The following is a 16,659-nucleotide window of genomic DNA, read 5'->3' as shown; positions in this document are numbered from 1 at the left end:
CAGGAAGAATAGTAACTCATGACAAAATAGGTTTTAGGCAAATAAGTTCCTTGGCTAATGCCTGCACTTCCCTGAACATAGGAATGTGCAAGCTGGTAACTGCAGAGCACTTATGGAATTTACTGTTAAATGCTGCTAAAACAACAAACCCCTGCAATTGGGGTGGGGGTGGGGAGATAAGAAATCGTAGCAATTGTTATTTGAACAAAGAAATTATTAGAAAAGAAATAGAATTAGAAAATTGTCACTACAGTTTTTTGAATATCTGGAATCAATAATGGTCAATAGAAACCATTACTTATGTTAAAAATTGCTTATTTCAGAGTATAAGAACACATCAGAGACATAGTTGTAAGCCACTCAGCCTATCAATAAAGCAATCCAATCCAAGTGTCTCACTATCTATGGTGCCTTACCAATAAGATTTATATTCTCGGAGGGGGGTTCCTTTGTACCATCTCCCCCTTCCAATGTTTCACCTAATCCCTCGGCAGGAGGAAAACCAGCAGCACTGTCAGTACAAGTGTCCAACATTTCCTTGCTATCAAGCAAATCAGCAGTCAGAGGCACGCTGCATAGACTGGGAAAAGGAAATAAGACTTTTAGAAATTCAAATAGGTCTGTATGTCATAACCTTTAAATTGATATTACTTATACTCCTATTAAATATTTTTTTAAAATGATGGCAATGTATATGAAAGGTTTTTAGCATTTAAACAATGTTTCCTTTCTCTCTCTCAAGTAAGTAGCCATACAGCTGAAGGTGTTCATATTTTTAACTATTTCTAATTGCATTTAATTTGCTTACAATTAATATAGGTAAGTAACATACAAAAAAATTCAAATTTGAGGTGGTCCAAGGTTGAACAGCTACTCTACCTAATCCTTCCAGAATGCTCCCAGTGTTGTTCATTTGGAAGTGTTCTGAGCAAAAAGTAGTCCATTTTTAGCTCAAGGCAACATTTTGAGCTCAAATACTTACAGGATATTCAGAATTATGTCAAAACACTTCCACTAAAGGCAAGATTGAAACATTTTGAGTTCAAAACATTTTGCATACACCTACTATAGATAAATGTGGGGATTTAAATGAATATGAAGACAAAACAAAATCAGAAGTATTTTCATGAATCCACTGCTACCTTGTACAACAGTACGACAATTGCTCATAAAATACTGAGTGCCACAACACATAGTTGCTTCTGCAATAAAATGTGAATGACAGACACACATTTTTGTGCACAGGTATATTTGTAGCCCAAGCACAAACAATTGGAATTTAATTGTTTTTCATACTTTATATATGTAATCATAACAGAAAGCAAAATAAGATAAATCATGCCACCACCAGAGGTTAACATCTGTTAGACCAGTGTTTTTCAACCTTGACAACTTGAAGATGTGTGGACTTCAACTCCCAGAATTCCCCAGCCAGCATATTCTAAAGGTTGAAAATCACTGAACTATACTATCATTTTTGGGGGGAAAATTTGCTTGATCTAGTTCCAATACATGCAGCAGTCATTACCTTATGTTGCTGAGCAATCCAAGGAAGGAAAGAAAACTGTAATGGCTGTCTCTCCTTTTATAATAGAATAGAATTAAGTTATGTTTTTATGCAGCATATACAATTTGCAGATGAAGGGCTGTAGAAATCCCTCTAAAATCACAATAGCTTCAATGCTCCATTGTATTTTTAAACACAGTAAAGGATTATTACAGGTTGGGATCACATCCTAGTTAACCAAGAAGTACCCAGGATTAGTTTCAGGGTCAATTAATTTCACCCAATATTGACATACAAACTTAGGAGAGAGGATTAATTTTCTCTTTTGCCTGCTTGCATACAAGAACTCAGAATAGTCCTACAGAACTGGATGGCTGTAACTGCTTCATCTCGTTGGATTTTCTTTTCAGTCAGCACATATGTAGGGAGAGGGGCTGGAATAGGTAGAAAGACAGTGAGGAAAATGAAGCCTTCTAACTGGTCCTTGATGGTAACAGTCCTGATAAGATCACTATGATTTTTAAATTATTTCTTTCAACCTTTACCAATCCCCTCTATCCAGAGCATTTGCAACCAGTTGATAAGGAGTCCATTGGAGAGCTACAAAAGTATATGGCACTTTTGATCTCTTCTAAAGCCTCAAATGGAAATATGGTGTCTGTGGAGGATTAAAAAGATCAAAAGGACTTCACTTCTCTTATTAATCTTCAGGATTTTGAACAGGTGCAAATACTTCTAAAATCAGAGAAATAGCATCGCAGTTCTCCAAATCTCTTTGCAGTGTAGAAGCAGAACACAAGGCCACTAATTACTGACAAAAAACAGAGATGACTTGTGCTGGTCTGATAGAAAAAAATCCCCGATATCTGTGGTTTGCATAAGATGTTTAATTCCTTTGGGTGATTAATACAAATATCATTTCACTCCTCTTACCTCTCAGAATTTTAACCATGGTCTAAGGTGAGACCATGAACCTGAAAAACAATGTTTCAGATTCTGATTAGTGTTAATGATAATGGTAGTTACTCTGCATTCAATTGAAATACTCATCTTAGATAATAAGATTCATGGTATTTGTGTAAAATGCTGGAGTACCTAGTTGAATTGGCACCTTGTATGGTTCAGCGTGCTATATTAGACAGTAACATCACTGGAGCCAAAATGAGCAAAATTTTTGTGCTGCTCAGATTAATGAAGCTGGAAATTAAACAAAGAAAATGGAAGAGAGAAACTGCAAGAATTACTTATATATATATATATATTATATTTTAAGACAAAGTGCATGTAAAAGCTAGATTTGATTGCAGCTGGATTATGAGGCTGCTATAAATGCTATGAAGGTTTCATGTACACTTAAAAACTCAGGAAAGACAGACAAACACTGTTGTCTGTTACTTTTGAAAATACTAGTTCTAGCAGTAATCTGGTCTGATTTTGGTTTTAAGCAGCAAAGTAGCTGGGTTCACACTAAGCCATAACAGAGTTTGGTTAAAATATGGCATAGCTTATATATTTAGTTTTTCCACCACCACCATCCACACATACCTGTACTGCTTTCTTGCCATCTCATCTGGATACTTGAAAAGATCTGTGTGAGGAAACAAAATGGCTCCCACAACCTTGAAACATTTTGTTTATTGACTAACAATGATTACAAAATGTTTTCTAGCATTTTCCTCAAGGCTCTCCTCAATTGGGGAAAATGAAAAATGATGCTCATGTCTATGTGAATTTTTTAAAGGATACTTACAGCACTTAGCCACATGTGCCAAATTACTGAATGTCAAATATAGTTCAGCAGTTTTTAAAACTATGTTTTTGTTTAAACACCTCTCTCACCTACAGAAGCTATTGTTATATATCAGTCTATTGGGATTTCGGTATCAGCCTTCCTCAGAACTGCAATAAGGAAGATTTGTTAAGATTGTTAAAGCAACAAATACAAGAATTCCAGCAAATTCTTTCAAATGAGAAGATATATAGCAGGAAATTAGGGAAGAAAGGTTCTAGGGTTGGGTTTTTTTTTTTGCTCTTTTGATATAAAGAGGAGGAAGCTTTTTTTTTTTAAATGAAGGAAGGGTAGAACTGTAGCTATTGATTATTTTGGAAATGGATATTTGTCAATGTAAGAACCAGCTCTCACCCGATCAATTCTTGCAACTTATCAGGCACAGCAATCCTACTACAGTAAATGAAGTAGGATCTGATTTAGCAAAGCCTTGTTAAGTTAGTGTAAAGCAGGGGTGTCAAACTTGTGTCACCACGTCACGTGACGTATTGTGACTTTCCCCTCCCCTTTGCTAAACCGGGCATGGCCAGTATGTGATGCATCCGGCCCATGGGCCACGAGTTTGGCCCGCCTGGTGTAAAGGAATATAGATTTGATTTTGGGAAATGTATGAGAGCTATTAAGAGAAAAGCAAAAAGTTAGAGCTGCTAAAGGGGACTTGCAGAAAAGATCACAGAGTTTTGAGTTAGAGAGAAGCAGAGGAAAGAAACTCAAAATAATTCCACCTTGATTTTATTTAAGATGGGCAGAGAGAAACGTGAACAGGCTGTAAAAAAAAACCCCTCTTGTTAATTTTAGTACATAATATGTATTTCCTGGAATCCCGACCATCCTTGTTTCTTAAAAGGGTCTTCTTTGAGGAGCTGGCATCAATCTAGAAAGCTTATCTAAGTTTCTCTGTTTTACCTTGGATAAGCTTTCTAGATTGATGTCAGCTCCTCAAAGAAAACCCTTTTAAGAAGCAAGGGAGGTAGGGATTATTTTCTCTGTTTTACCTTAACAAAATCAAGTTGGGGTTATTTTGAGTTACTTCTCACATTTCCTTCCATCTCCCTCTGTGTAATCCCCCCCCCAAACCCTCCTGCCCTTTTAATAGATCTATTATAACTTTTTCAAGGCCAGTTCCTTTATAATTAGCCCCAGCAAAGCAAGAGACATGTCACTCTGCTTTCTCCATCCCCATACAAAGTGTACTTTGTCGTTGTGGCTTCCATCCTACTTATATCAATGCTCCCCCATTTAAGGATATGACTAGGGCCTTCAATCATGTGAAATTTCTTTGGGAACAAGAAATACTTCCAGAAAATCTCCATTTTTTGGTCTGAGATCTCTTGAAGCACCTTTCTCAGTTTCAGTGACAAAATAAGTGAAATCAAATCTCCCCAGGCAACAGGCAGACATCTTTTCAGTCTTTGGAACATCTCCAGCGTACATGAGATAATCTTACACCACCACAGGATTGCAACAGAAGCACTTTAATATAGCAAAATGAGATGACTTCTGCAAACCGGTGTGTAGTACCCCCACATAAACAGTATATTGGACACAGGCCTTCAAATGTCCAACTATCAAGGGAACTGCAGTTAAACAAGTTGGGAGGGAATATAAAAAGAAAACAATATATCTCATTCTGATCAGAAGTGAACGTCTCACTCTGGATAGGATGGAAGCACCTTCTTCTTTAATAACACACTTTTACTTCACAAAACAATGAAAAAAATGAAAGATGAGCATTGCCTAAGTATAAGCAAGCACTGGTTTTGGAGTTGACATTGTCTTATTATCGGGTATGCTTGCGCATAAAAGAATCGATCCCACAGGGATAGCCTGACAATATTACACCATTCAGAATATAGTAGAGGCAACTTTGTAGTTATTTGAATAAACCTTTTGCCGTTTAATAGATTTTTGCATTAAAACAAAGAATCTCAGAACAGAGAGCAACCTTCAAACACCTTATTTTGCATTCCTTCACATTTCTTTGAAAGTACTTTAATATAAAAAGCATAATTTTATAACATTATTAATAGGCACATTATTAAAAGTGCAGGAGAACATTTTTTTTAACCTGCTCTATTATATCTGCAGTAGACCTCTTTGCTCTCTTCTAAAACCCAGAAAATAATTATATGATAAGAATCATTAAATCATTGTTGGTATCTTTCCACCTGGCGAGCAAAATATTGGTTTCTATAGATTGAATAAGCAGCTTTGCCATAAACAAGAAATCCATTTCATCTTTACCCACCTCCTCCCCATTAAGAAAAGCACGCACAGATCCTTTTTTCCCCCCAATGTAAAACCACATCTTTAAAAGAAACATCTATGCTGGTCATTCATGTTCGGGTATATTGGCATATGGGATTATCTCTTAAAGATCAAGCCCTTCAAAACATTCATGATTCCAGAGGGCAGTCAAGATTTCCTTAAGATCAAAAGTCCTACAGGTCAGTCACAGAAGTCTGGAAACCAGAACCATAAGCCTGTCTGTACATTCCTGCATTCTTCACATTGCGTTCACGGACAAAGTCATTGCAGTGTCTATCCACTGTGTGGGCCGAGGGCGTGGACCACATGTTCCATGCACTTCCACCACGTTGACAGCAGTCACGAGCATCATGGGGCCTAGATTGGTTTGGGAATGGGATGGGGCACAGTTAGTATCTAGGTATAAATAAAGGGAGAGAATGGAAGGCGGAAGATGCAGTCGAGGAAGTATCAGGCTAGCAAGAGCAAACTTCTTGAAGAGCAAGCACAGGTTTAGGAAACGGACTTACAATTTAAACCCTTCATGCTGCTATCAGGATGCACTGGCTTTAAAGTAATCTATGCAAGAATTAACTTTGAATGCTTCTCTATTTTCATCTAGCACTTTCTCTAACCAATAAATAAAGTAATAAATTAATATATAACTTCTCCCAGACTCTAAAGTTAGTGTCTACAGTATTTCCCTTACGTATAAACACAGCAATATATTTGTGAACTAAATCAGAGGTAGGCAGAAAGTACTTCCCAGCTGTCAATAAACTATACTCTCAGCATCGAACAAGCTGGTTAGAGCTTCCAGAAGTTAACCTTCAGCTTCAATGCTCACGAAGAAAAGCAAGTGCCTTATACATATAGCAGCAATGAAGCATTTAAATCGTATGATAAAACGTTCAGGATTTACAGACTAGTAATTAACACAATAACTATGAACTATTTAAAAAAATCATTTTTTAAAAATAAAGCAAGGATACAAAATAAAGCAGTTCAACATAAAGACTGTGGTTATATTTGGTGAAGGATAAGAAGAAACTACTTCATGCACAACATGCTATTTAGAATGCACCGGTATAGATTTTGCTTGTCGAACATGGCTTCTTTTATCTTACTGTGCCTAAAGTCCATTTCAGGAACATGTAAAATTAAATTTCCAGAGCTGGGTCAACCGGATAGACAAGATGGTATGTATACTTTACCTATGGTATTTCTCGCTCCAATGTAATAAAATAAGCCTTGTTGCCTGATTGAAGAAACTTTAATGTATTTTAAAGCACACAGCTATTGAAGATGTGCCAGTTTTTACTGATTAATAGACTTGGAGGGTATGATTAGCTACACTAATGACATTCAGATCAAAAAGAAGCAGGGCTGGGAGCTTTTCTTCAGCTTCCCATTTACTCTTCCATTGTAACCCGATATTTGCATGAGAAATTTAATTGGAGTAACTTTGCCAAGCTCTATTAAGCAGTCTGTATGTTTAGAATGAGGACTTCTCTAGAAACAAGGCGATTATCCGGTGCTTGGGTCCTTAAGGGACCTTTAGTATTATCACATGAGCAAATGGACTTTTAAGCTTTATGTGTGTGTGTGTGTGTGTGTGTGTGTGTGTGTGTGTGTGTGTGTAATGTTTTTATGTTTTCAATTTTAAGCCATACAATTTTCTAAATTAGAAAATCATATTTTAAAGCTAAGTAGTTAGCTTTAAAATTAAAGCTAAGCTATTAACACATGTATTGATCTGAGGTTTTATGAGTCCTAACCACTAACATTTTACAAAAGGAACTGAATGAATGTTTAAATCTGAGGTGTCTGTTATGGTAACTATGAGAGATCTTTCTTATCATCCATCAGACTCTTTGAAATTCCTGATTTTTCAATTATAATTTAATTAGCAAATGAGGATATAAATTTTTAATTCAAAAATTAAGCTGAAACTTCACATGTACTCTTCAAAATAAATGGTTGTGCATCCTGTAGAACAGGGTCTCCAACCCCCGGGCCATGGACTGGCACCGGGCCACAGTCCACCAGGAACCAGGTGTGCAAGTGAGCAAAGTCCCATCTGCACACGTGCAGGATCCAGGCAGCGTGTAAAACCAGCCCTCTCCCCTCACCGGTCTGTGGAAGAACCTCCCTCCATGGAACCAGTCCCTGGTGCCCAAAAGATTGGGCACCATTGCTGTAGAACAGTGGTCCCCAACCCCCGGTCCGCGGACCGGTGCCGGGCCGTGGAGTACCTGGCACCGGGCCGCACAGCGGCCGGGGGACATGAACGCTGCAGCGCAAAGGCTCCTGGGCCGTGCGCAATGGGCCGTGCGCAAAAGCTCCTGGGCCGTGCCCCCACCCCTGCGCGTGCTCAGCGGGCCACGGCGATAAAAAGGTTGGGGACCACTGCTGTAGAATATATGATCCAGTTGATATGTGGGGTTTAACCATTTGATTTGCTTTGGATATGTTTAGCGTGCGTTTCTTGGAGTTATCACCAAGACTGCAAAACAGAGGAAAGCTGAAGTAAGATCACAACATTGTCATGATTTCATTTAGTGTTTCCTTTCCATTACAACCTAGTTGCTGGTCCCAACAGGGGTTGCTAAACAAGGACTACCTGTAAATTTTGGTGTTTAATCCCTACATTTGTTTTGAGAAAATTATGTTCTTGGATAAATTATTTTTATTTTTATTTACTTAGTGTATATCTAAAAATCATAATCTTCTCAAATATTCACAAATTTTGACCACTGGTTAAAAGTATTCAATGTTAAGCAGAAAAATTAATTAGGGTTGCAAAGAAATGATTATTACATTTTTTTTAATATTTAAGCCTCATACAGTCTGCTAAACCATAAATAGTTTGTTTTGTTTCATTATAATGTATAAAGGTAGTATTTAGCTTCCAGCTGCCTGCAATTACTGCGAGTTCAATTCTCATCAGGCTCAAGGTTGACTCAGCCTTCTATCCTTTCTAAGGTAAGTAAAATGAGGACCCAGTTTGTGGAGGCAATAAACTGACTTTGTATAAAAATATACAAAAGTATGAAGGCTATTGCTTAATGCATTGTAAGCTGCCCTGAGTCTCTGGAGAAGGGCGGCATATAAATCAAAATAAAATAAAATGAAATAAAATAAGTTAGTCTTTTAAAAAAAGATTTGTAGACTAAGTTTATGGCTAATTATTTTGGGTAAATCAGGCAACATTTGTAATTCCTCAATTACAACTGTTGGGTTTGTATTAGATTTAGTCACAATTATATAGTAGTCACCTACAATCTTAGTTCTGGGGAAATATTTCAAATAATTTTTCTTATGGTGGAAGGAAGAGGTTCAAATGTAAGTATGCTAAATATGCTGCCATGCTGCTGATGCTGTTTTTCATAAAAATGAGAGATTTAATTAAAGCCAAGTATCAGTAAGGTTAAATTCAGGAAATCTAAGTTATACCACAGTGTCCAAACCAGTGGTATACAAAACTAGAAAATGCCCCATAAAAATAATGTAGATTAAAAAGCATGCAGAAGGTTAAGGCAAATGCATAGGCATCTAGAAGTAGTCTTCTTTAGAAACAATTTTATTCAATTTCACTCTTGTTTTATTTATGTTAAGGATCTGGTTCTTTATCGTATTAATTCATATGTCACCAAGAGAACATTTATTTTATGAGAAGTTGATGATCATAGCTGTTAATAAAACATCAACCATGTTTTGAAATGATACAATTGCTGAGCACCTGTTCAAGGTTTTCTTAAAGATAAATAAAAAGGGTTGAGAGATATTCAAAATAGTCAATTTTCCTTAGACTCCAGATAAATATCATTCTGGATCTCTTTCAGAATAAATGGCATGGGCAGCAGTACATATAAATCTTTTGCTAACCTATCTTGTCTGTCCCTATATAGCTCCAATGGTTTCTTTTACCATCAAAACAGCACAATATACCACATTTAAGCGTGGAATTTGGAAGACAAAGACTTGGATAGGTTTCAGCTGTTTCTTGGGAAAACAAACGAATTTCAAAAAGTCGGTAGCATGAAATGTAAATCAATGTACTTTGCCAAGAATAGGAAAAATTTTCATGGGAACTATCTGAATGGTAATGCAATACACATTTTTAACAGGTCTGCATCATTTTAGCTCAAATGATGGGAGGTGTGGAGCATACCGGTAATTTCAAGATTCTAGCAATACAAAGAACCATTCCTTTAATAAATTGATATTTATCCAATTACAATGTTTTAAAGTATTACCCTGTTTCCCCCCAAATAAGAAATCCCCTGATAATTAGCCCAATCGGGCTTTTGAGCGCATGGCAATAAGGCCAAGCACTTATTTCAGGGTTCAAAAAAAATATAAGACAGGGTCTTATTTTCGGGGAAGCGCGGTATAGTGTTCATAGCACTGTGTTTGGAAAATGTTCTCTAAAGAAGACTGATCATAAAGGAGGAAACCCAAAGCCAAATCATGGTAACGGCCCAATTAAGAGAGGCAGGAAGAGGCTGATGTAAGAAAGCCCTTGTAAACAGCACCTAAACATTCAGGTCATTCTCCACCAAGCAGGCATCCATTCCGTCAACACATTCTGCTTAACCTCATTCCAAACTCTGCAAGTCAGCACACCTGACTGACTGTACAGCTCCAAACATTATCTTTACTGCTTCCCTTCCTCCACTGAACACAACAACCCTTTTAGAAGGATGGCATCTACCATATAGATTTATTGAAACGTAGGCCTACGTTGAGTTAATCCGTTCTCTCCATTAATAAAAAGAATGGCATACTTTTCTATCGGCTTTGGTGGCAAAATCAGCTATTGGTTGTTGTTGGGAGAAATAAAATCGCCAGTCCATTCAGCATGCCATTTTGTGTGTGTGTGTGGGGGGGGGCACTTTTCTATCAAGGTAATGAAGGATCGCTTTGCACTTTATACGTTGGCCTCCTACAGCAGCAATACCTTTTGAACATAGATCCCATCTATACTTTAGAAGAAGACTCAAGTGCCCAGGCTCAACAGGGTTGGGAAAACATAGGGAATGCTTTATGTGCTGTGTATATATCTGTTATATCTTGGGCTGTTCTTCTAATCATAAAGTCTAGAAAAGATTATTACAAATGGATATCATAAACAGGGCGTGCCAGAAAACGAACACTATTCTGAGACTCCCACTGCAACTTGCAAAGTTGCAAATTTTCAAAACCTAGGTTTTCTACGGGGAGGCAAGTAATAATGTGCGAACAATGTGCATACCACATGCAGGTAGTCCTCGACTTACAACAGTTCACTTAGTGACTATTCAAAGTTACGACACTAGAAAAAGTGACTCATGACCTTTGCAGCACCCCCCATGGTCACATAATCACAATTCAGATGCTTGGCAAGTGGTTCATACTTATGACGGCTGCACTGTCCTGGGATCATGTGGTCAGCTTTTGCAAACTTCTGACAAGCAAAGCCAATGGGAAAGCCAGATTCACTTAACTACTTCGTTACTAACTTAACAAATGCAATGATTCACTTAACAACTGTGGCAAGAAAAGTCATAAAATGGGATAAACTCAGTTAACAAACGTTTCACTTAGCAACATAATTTTTAGCCTCAATTGTGATCGTAACTCGAGGACTACCTGCATACCCTTTTCCAGCTATTCAGAGTGGGAAGTCACACCTGACCCTGACTTGTGGAGACGTTTAAGGAAAGAACACTTAATAAGTGAATGGATATTCATATTGTAGTCATACAGAGAATGTATAGGGGATGTACATATGTGTATGCATGTATTTTTGTGTGTACATAGATGTGCATATATACACACACACAAATACATGTATGTGGGGGAGAGAAAGTGAGACGGAAGCAAAACAAACTTTACTGAAAGCCCCAATTTGTAGCACAAATCCAAGTATGCAGGTTTTTAAACCACACTCGTACTTTTCTCAGAAATGATATGAGCTTGAGGCTGCACGAAATTGTAAAAGCACGGCTAGAACTGTTTGGAGCTGGAGTCTTAACAAGACAGGCAAGGATCAATAACCATGAGCACAGCAATTATATTGAGCTTATACAAGACAGGCTATCATACCAGTATGACAAATGAGAATAAAAATAAATAAATACCACCACCTTACACCACCACCACCACCATGGGAAGGAGGAAACTGATTGATCAAGATCTTAGAGAAAAATCTCCAATTTCAGACACTGGATAAATCAAGGGCAAAAAGAAAAGAGAAAGCATCTTATTGATTAAGCTTTGGATTGCAGCTGCAAAAAAAAAAAAAAAACAGCTTCAGATATAAAATTAAGGTCCTGACCATGTTGAATTCAACAGATAAAATTGCTGGATTTGCATTAAACAATTTTCTTTGATTTAGTATTTGGTATCACATGTTATTTAAATTTGTATTCCCAATATACCTGCAAGTGGTTTAAAACAAGACTAAGTCAAGTTGTAATCATAAATAAAATGGAACCTCTTAAGATAACTTTAAGTCAAGGTATCTGCAATGCTATAATGTGCTTTTGAAATCAAAAGGAAGTTTGTTTCTTTGAACAGAATGGATAGTTAAGGATTGAACCACCACGAAATAGTAATTTAAGACCAACTCAGGTTCTTATTTGCAGTTGTTACTGTATGCAAATTCTACTCGAACACTGTGGAACCTACGCTACTGATCAGTTAACTAGTTTTATAATATTTTACAATGAAAACAAGATAGGATGAAAAGTGTGACTTTCTACAAACATTACTTGATCACTCACTGCTGTGAATATTCCCTGGGTAAGACTGTGCAAATGCTTTATTTTCTTCAATCTTCTCTGCAGCAAGAACATTTGTCATGAGTGCTGGCCTGCTGCCAAACTCAAATCTCAATTTTTATTTTTTGATGACACAGTATAAGCAGTGTCCAAAATCAATCATGCAAAAGATATCTGAAGTGACCAGCAATAACTGTTCATTCCCAATATAGAACAAGATGAGAGATCAGAGTAACATACCATTTCTTATCCTGTTGGCTTGTTCCAGTATTCCGGGGAAGATTTTCTATTTCAACTAAAACTGGACCAGAAGGAACTGCTGCTGCAGAGGGCAATGCACTCCGGTTCTGGAAAATCAAAAGATAAAAATGTTTTAGTTTACAAAAAAAACCTTGATTTAATGGACCATTCAGGATGAGGGAGGTGTCCATCCTTTCTGAAATGTCTGCAAATACACACATTATTGCAAAGGGTATAATCTGCATCACTTGCATAATAATATAAAAAAGAACATTCTCTGTGAATAAAATGAATTTAACAGAGTTTTCCCGTTAAAGCCTTCTGCTACAGGGTTGTTTTTTTTTTAAAGCATAGATGTGTGTCCTAATTTGAGAGTGTGATCTCCATATGGTTTGCCTACAGAATCCAGTAAATGGGCTTTATTAAATCCAAATTACACCCTGCTTTAAAAAGCACACTCTTTATACAGACTGAAGGAATGAAATGAAATTTCCAAGAATGAATATTGTATCTCAGAGCATTCAATACACGAGGGACACAACATTTGCCCAGTAGCATTTAAAGATATTAGCAGTGGCAATAGCAACAGCAGTTTAGACTTATATACCGCTTTACAGCCCTCTCTAAACAGTTTACAGAGTCGGCATATTGCCCCCAACAATCTGGGTCATCATTTTACCAACCTCAGAAGGATGGAAGGCTGAGTCAACCTTAAGCCAGTCAGAATCAAACTCCTGACAGTGGAATGCAAAATTAGCATGCAATACTGCATTCTAACCACTCTTAACAGTAGTTTTCCCTTTATCATTTGGAGAAAAAGCTCTTTCTCGTCCAAGAAAATGGGCGAAGAAAAAGCTATTTTAGTCTACAAATGTTTATTTTAAATTAAACTTCTAAAGGCATGTTACCAAATATTTCCATGTGATACTTAGTAGTTATAACATTCAAAAACTATTGCTTAATTTTGGGGCTTAAATTCTCAGACAGACTTACTTGCTGTGGTCCATTGTTTTGAGTGAAAACATTGCCTGAATGGCTGAAAGGAAAAAAAAAATCAACAATTTAATTTGCCAAGACTGAACTGTTATCTGAAGACTTATCTGCTCTCATATTCAAGAAGATGGAGGTTAAGTTTATAAGTTTTCAAGGAGATGGTGCAAATACTTCAATTGGATTTCTGCACTGAATAAATGATTGAATGACTCCTTTCAACCCTATGATGCCAAGGCACTTTAAGGAGCATTTTGTGAGAAAACAAAATGCAGGACATAACACAGGCAGGTCTACTTCCATTTTTCCCCCTCTGTAAATCACAACATGTTCATTTTTAATACATGAACATTCAAAATCCCATGAGCTTAAAATGCTTATATACTTGGCTTTCCATTAAAATTCTTACAAAGTTTTCTATGATCTTTTGAGATGGCAGATTTCAGAAAGTCCATCAGCATTATGAATATTAAAAATAATAATAATAATAGAGGTTAAGAAAAAAAAAACATTTTCCACTCGTAATTACATATGAAGGATTCCAAACAGTTAAATTCATGAGGTAAAATTAACTATAGAAGAAACTAACATGCATAATTGAATATCTTACCTAATTCCTTCAGATGCATGAGGATGAGCTGTAATAAAATACAAAACAAAAATGTTTTTGAGTTCGTACAATGTATCAAATATAACTTTTTTAAAAAAAGAAACTAATCTGTTGCAAAATATTATGAGTGATTTCAAAAATATTAAAAAAGTGAATGCTGCAGAAAACTGACAATATATAGTTTGCTGGATAGCACTACAGGTAGTCGTCAACTTATGACTGGTCATTTAACAACTGTTCACTGTCACAATAGCCTTGGAACAGGTGCTTTACATCCTAAAGCATTTTTGATCATTGTAAAATTGGAGTGGTGGATGGCCCAGATGGCTCTCTCTCTGTCCCACCATGCCTGGGAGGCTCAAACTCCCTCCCTCCCTCCCTTCTTTCCTCTCCTCCCCTCCCTTCCCTTTCTCTCTTTGTTTCTTTTCATCCATCTTATCACAGGGCAGCTCTAGGTTGTAATATTATCAAGATCAAGCTATATAAATAGAACGCCACAAAAATGCAATACTCTTGGCTCAAAATGTTAGTATTCACTAACATTTTAGCCAGATTTGAGGCCTGTTCCTCCAGGGTGTAGGAGAAGTGGGCGGATTTCCCCTCCCTGGATGGTTGGAAGGTGAAATCCTTTACTGCACAGGACTTCTCAAGTCCAGCATTCCATCCTCTTGTAACCTGCATAGTCACTTAACAACCCTAATTGGAAGAAATGGGATTGCAGTTGTTGAGTGAAGCAGTCACATGGCGTCTTGTTTAATGATCACATCGCTCAACAACTAAGATTCTGGGCCCAATTATGGTCGTAAGTGGAGGACTAACTATGTGTAATCTATTATTTTACCTAGATATTACCAATAACTAAGGAGATACAACTTGAAATAAATGCTGAGGAAAATATATCTGTTCACAGTATTGTCATTAGTATGATTCAAAAATTATGATAGCAGTTCAGTAATCCAAAGAAGGATATGCCTTGTTTCTTCCATGTAAACCACCCAGCAAATTGTTTCAAAACTGGCATGGAGATCAGAAGTTGAAAGAAATTGTAATAATTTCTACTGAGGTAACATGAGCAAAGAAAGATGTGCCTTAAAAATAAAAGTCTGGTTACCTCTCATTTGTAGTGTCCTCCTTGAGTATCGTTTACTAGGTCTTCTCTCAAAAGATGCTGATCTTCTGGCTTTATTAGTCTTTGTAGTCTGGTACTCTGTTTTCCCACTACATGAAGGATACAATGAACAAGAAGATAAAAGATTTATATAGCTAAGTTGCTCCAACAGACAACACGTAATTATTTTACATGTATATTTAAGCCAGCCAAGGTTCCATAAGTATATTAAATAGTAGGGCTTTAAAAATTATCTAGGAGAAGTATTTTGGACTTCGCACCAAGCATACAACCCCCATCCTATTCATTAAAGTAGAAACAATTTTTTTCAAGACTATATTCCATCTTGAAAAAAAGTTGCCACCATGCCAGCGAGGTCAAAATTGTAAATTTTGTAGCAAAATTAAAAACAATTGCATATGCTTGGCTTTGCATAGAATCACAGAATTTCAAGGGATTGGTTAAATTACCTTAACTAGTTTAAACATAATTTAACTAAGTAATTCCCAGTAAAGTCAGGAAAACACCTTATAGCATCTCTTGGAAATGTTTATATAGGTTTTGCTTGAAAAGATCTAGAAAAAGCAAAACCACTGCCTCCCAAGTTCATTGCTTTTGCTGTTAAACCACTTCTGTTAATCCACATTTTTAAACAATATGTTCATTGAAAGATGTTGAAATTGGTTGGAATTAGACCTCCCACCTTCAGGGTTCAATTCCAGAAAGGCAACCGAGCACATTTATTTGCTTTCTATTATTTGAGAAACAAGCAAAAGGGAGATATGGTTAACCTGTATCTGAATCGGGACCCCAGCCGAATGAAGCTTGATCGACTGGAGCCTTTTTGAACAGGTCCACGGAGGCGGAAGAAAGCATGATGCTCAACAGCACACTTCCACAAATGTTTGCAGGCCTTTGGATGGTCCAGCCTAAAGACAAAAGTATGTTCCTGCTCTTTACCCTTAAAGAAAGATAAACACCAGAGAAATGTTGTGGAACAGAAGGCACATAAACATTGACTTCACCGCTTAGGGCAAGAATAATACCATTCCCTAAAATAAAAGACGGTTTGTTCCAAACACATATCCTGAGCAATTAATGTGATGTTTACCAACATTACAAAAGATTGAAGTGAATATTTACTGATTTAAGAACAACATTGCTTTTGACATTTTATAAGACTGACAGTGCAATGGTTTTATTTTGCTGTTTTGACACAAATAAACTGACAAGATAATGGATTCCCTTTTTGTTGTGCAGCAAGACCCAAAACTAATTGCAACTGTTACATCGTTGCTTAAAATAAATAACTACCTGTATCATTTTAAAAATGCAATGTTACCATAGAATCTAATAAAGTGCTTTTGTACTTTACAGAGAGGTTTAAACAACCTGATTAAA

The 16,659-nt window shown here is 36.8% G+C and overlaps 1 protein-coding gene across 3 annotated transcripts in view; it reads right to left on the bottom strand.

The window, feature by feature from the left end:
- The window catches only part of EPB41L5 (erythrocyte membrane protein band 4.1 like 5), a 70,227-nt gene that overhangs the window by 15,689 nt on the left and 37,879 nt on the right, over positions 1–16,659 (bottom strand). For 2 of the 3 annotated variants that reach the window (XM_034422289.3, XM_034422298.3), the window contains exons 12-17: positions 16,050–16,219; positions 15,262–15,368; positions 14,151–14,178; positions 13,544–13,586; positions 12,551–12,657; positions 417–580 (exon numbers count right to left, since the gene is read on the bottom strand). In XM_034422289.3, the coding sequence (XP_034278180.2) occupies positions 417–580; positions 12,551–12,657; positions 13,544–13,586; positions 14,151–14,178; positions 15,262–15,368; positions 16,050–16,219 (619 nt within the window). Of the gene's footprint in view, positions 1–416; positions 581–4,751; positions 5,922–12,550; positions 12,658–13,543; positions 13,587–14,150; positions 14,179–15,261; positions 15,369–16,049; positions 16,220–16,659 lie in introns of those variants that run through there. The other variant, XM_087881732.1, reaches the window with a different exon arrangement.

Source organism: Pantherophis guttatus, chromosome 1, assembly GCF_059756535.1.
Source record: "Pantherophis guttatus breed Tessera chromosome 1, ASM5975653v1, whole genome shotgun sequence".
NCBI lineage: Eukaryota > Metazoa > Chordata > Lepidosauria > Squamata > Colubridae > Pantherophis > Pantherophis guttatus.
The sequence above is the reverse complement of the archived record's forward strand: the minus strand, read 5'-3'. Positions and strand labels throughout refer to the sequence as shown.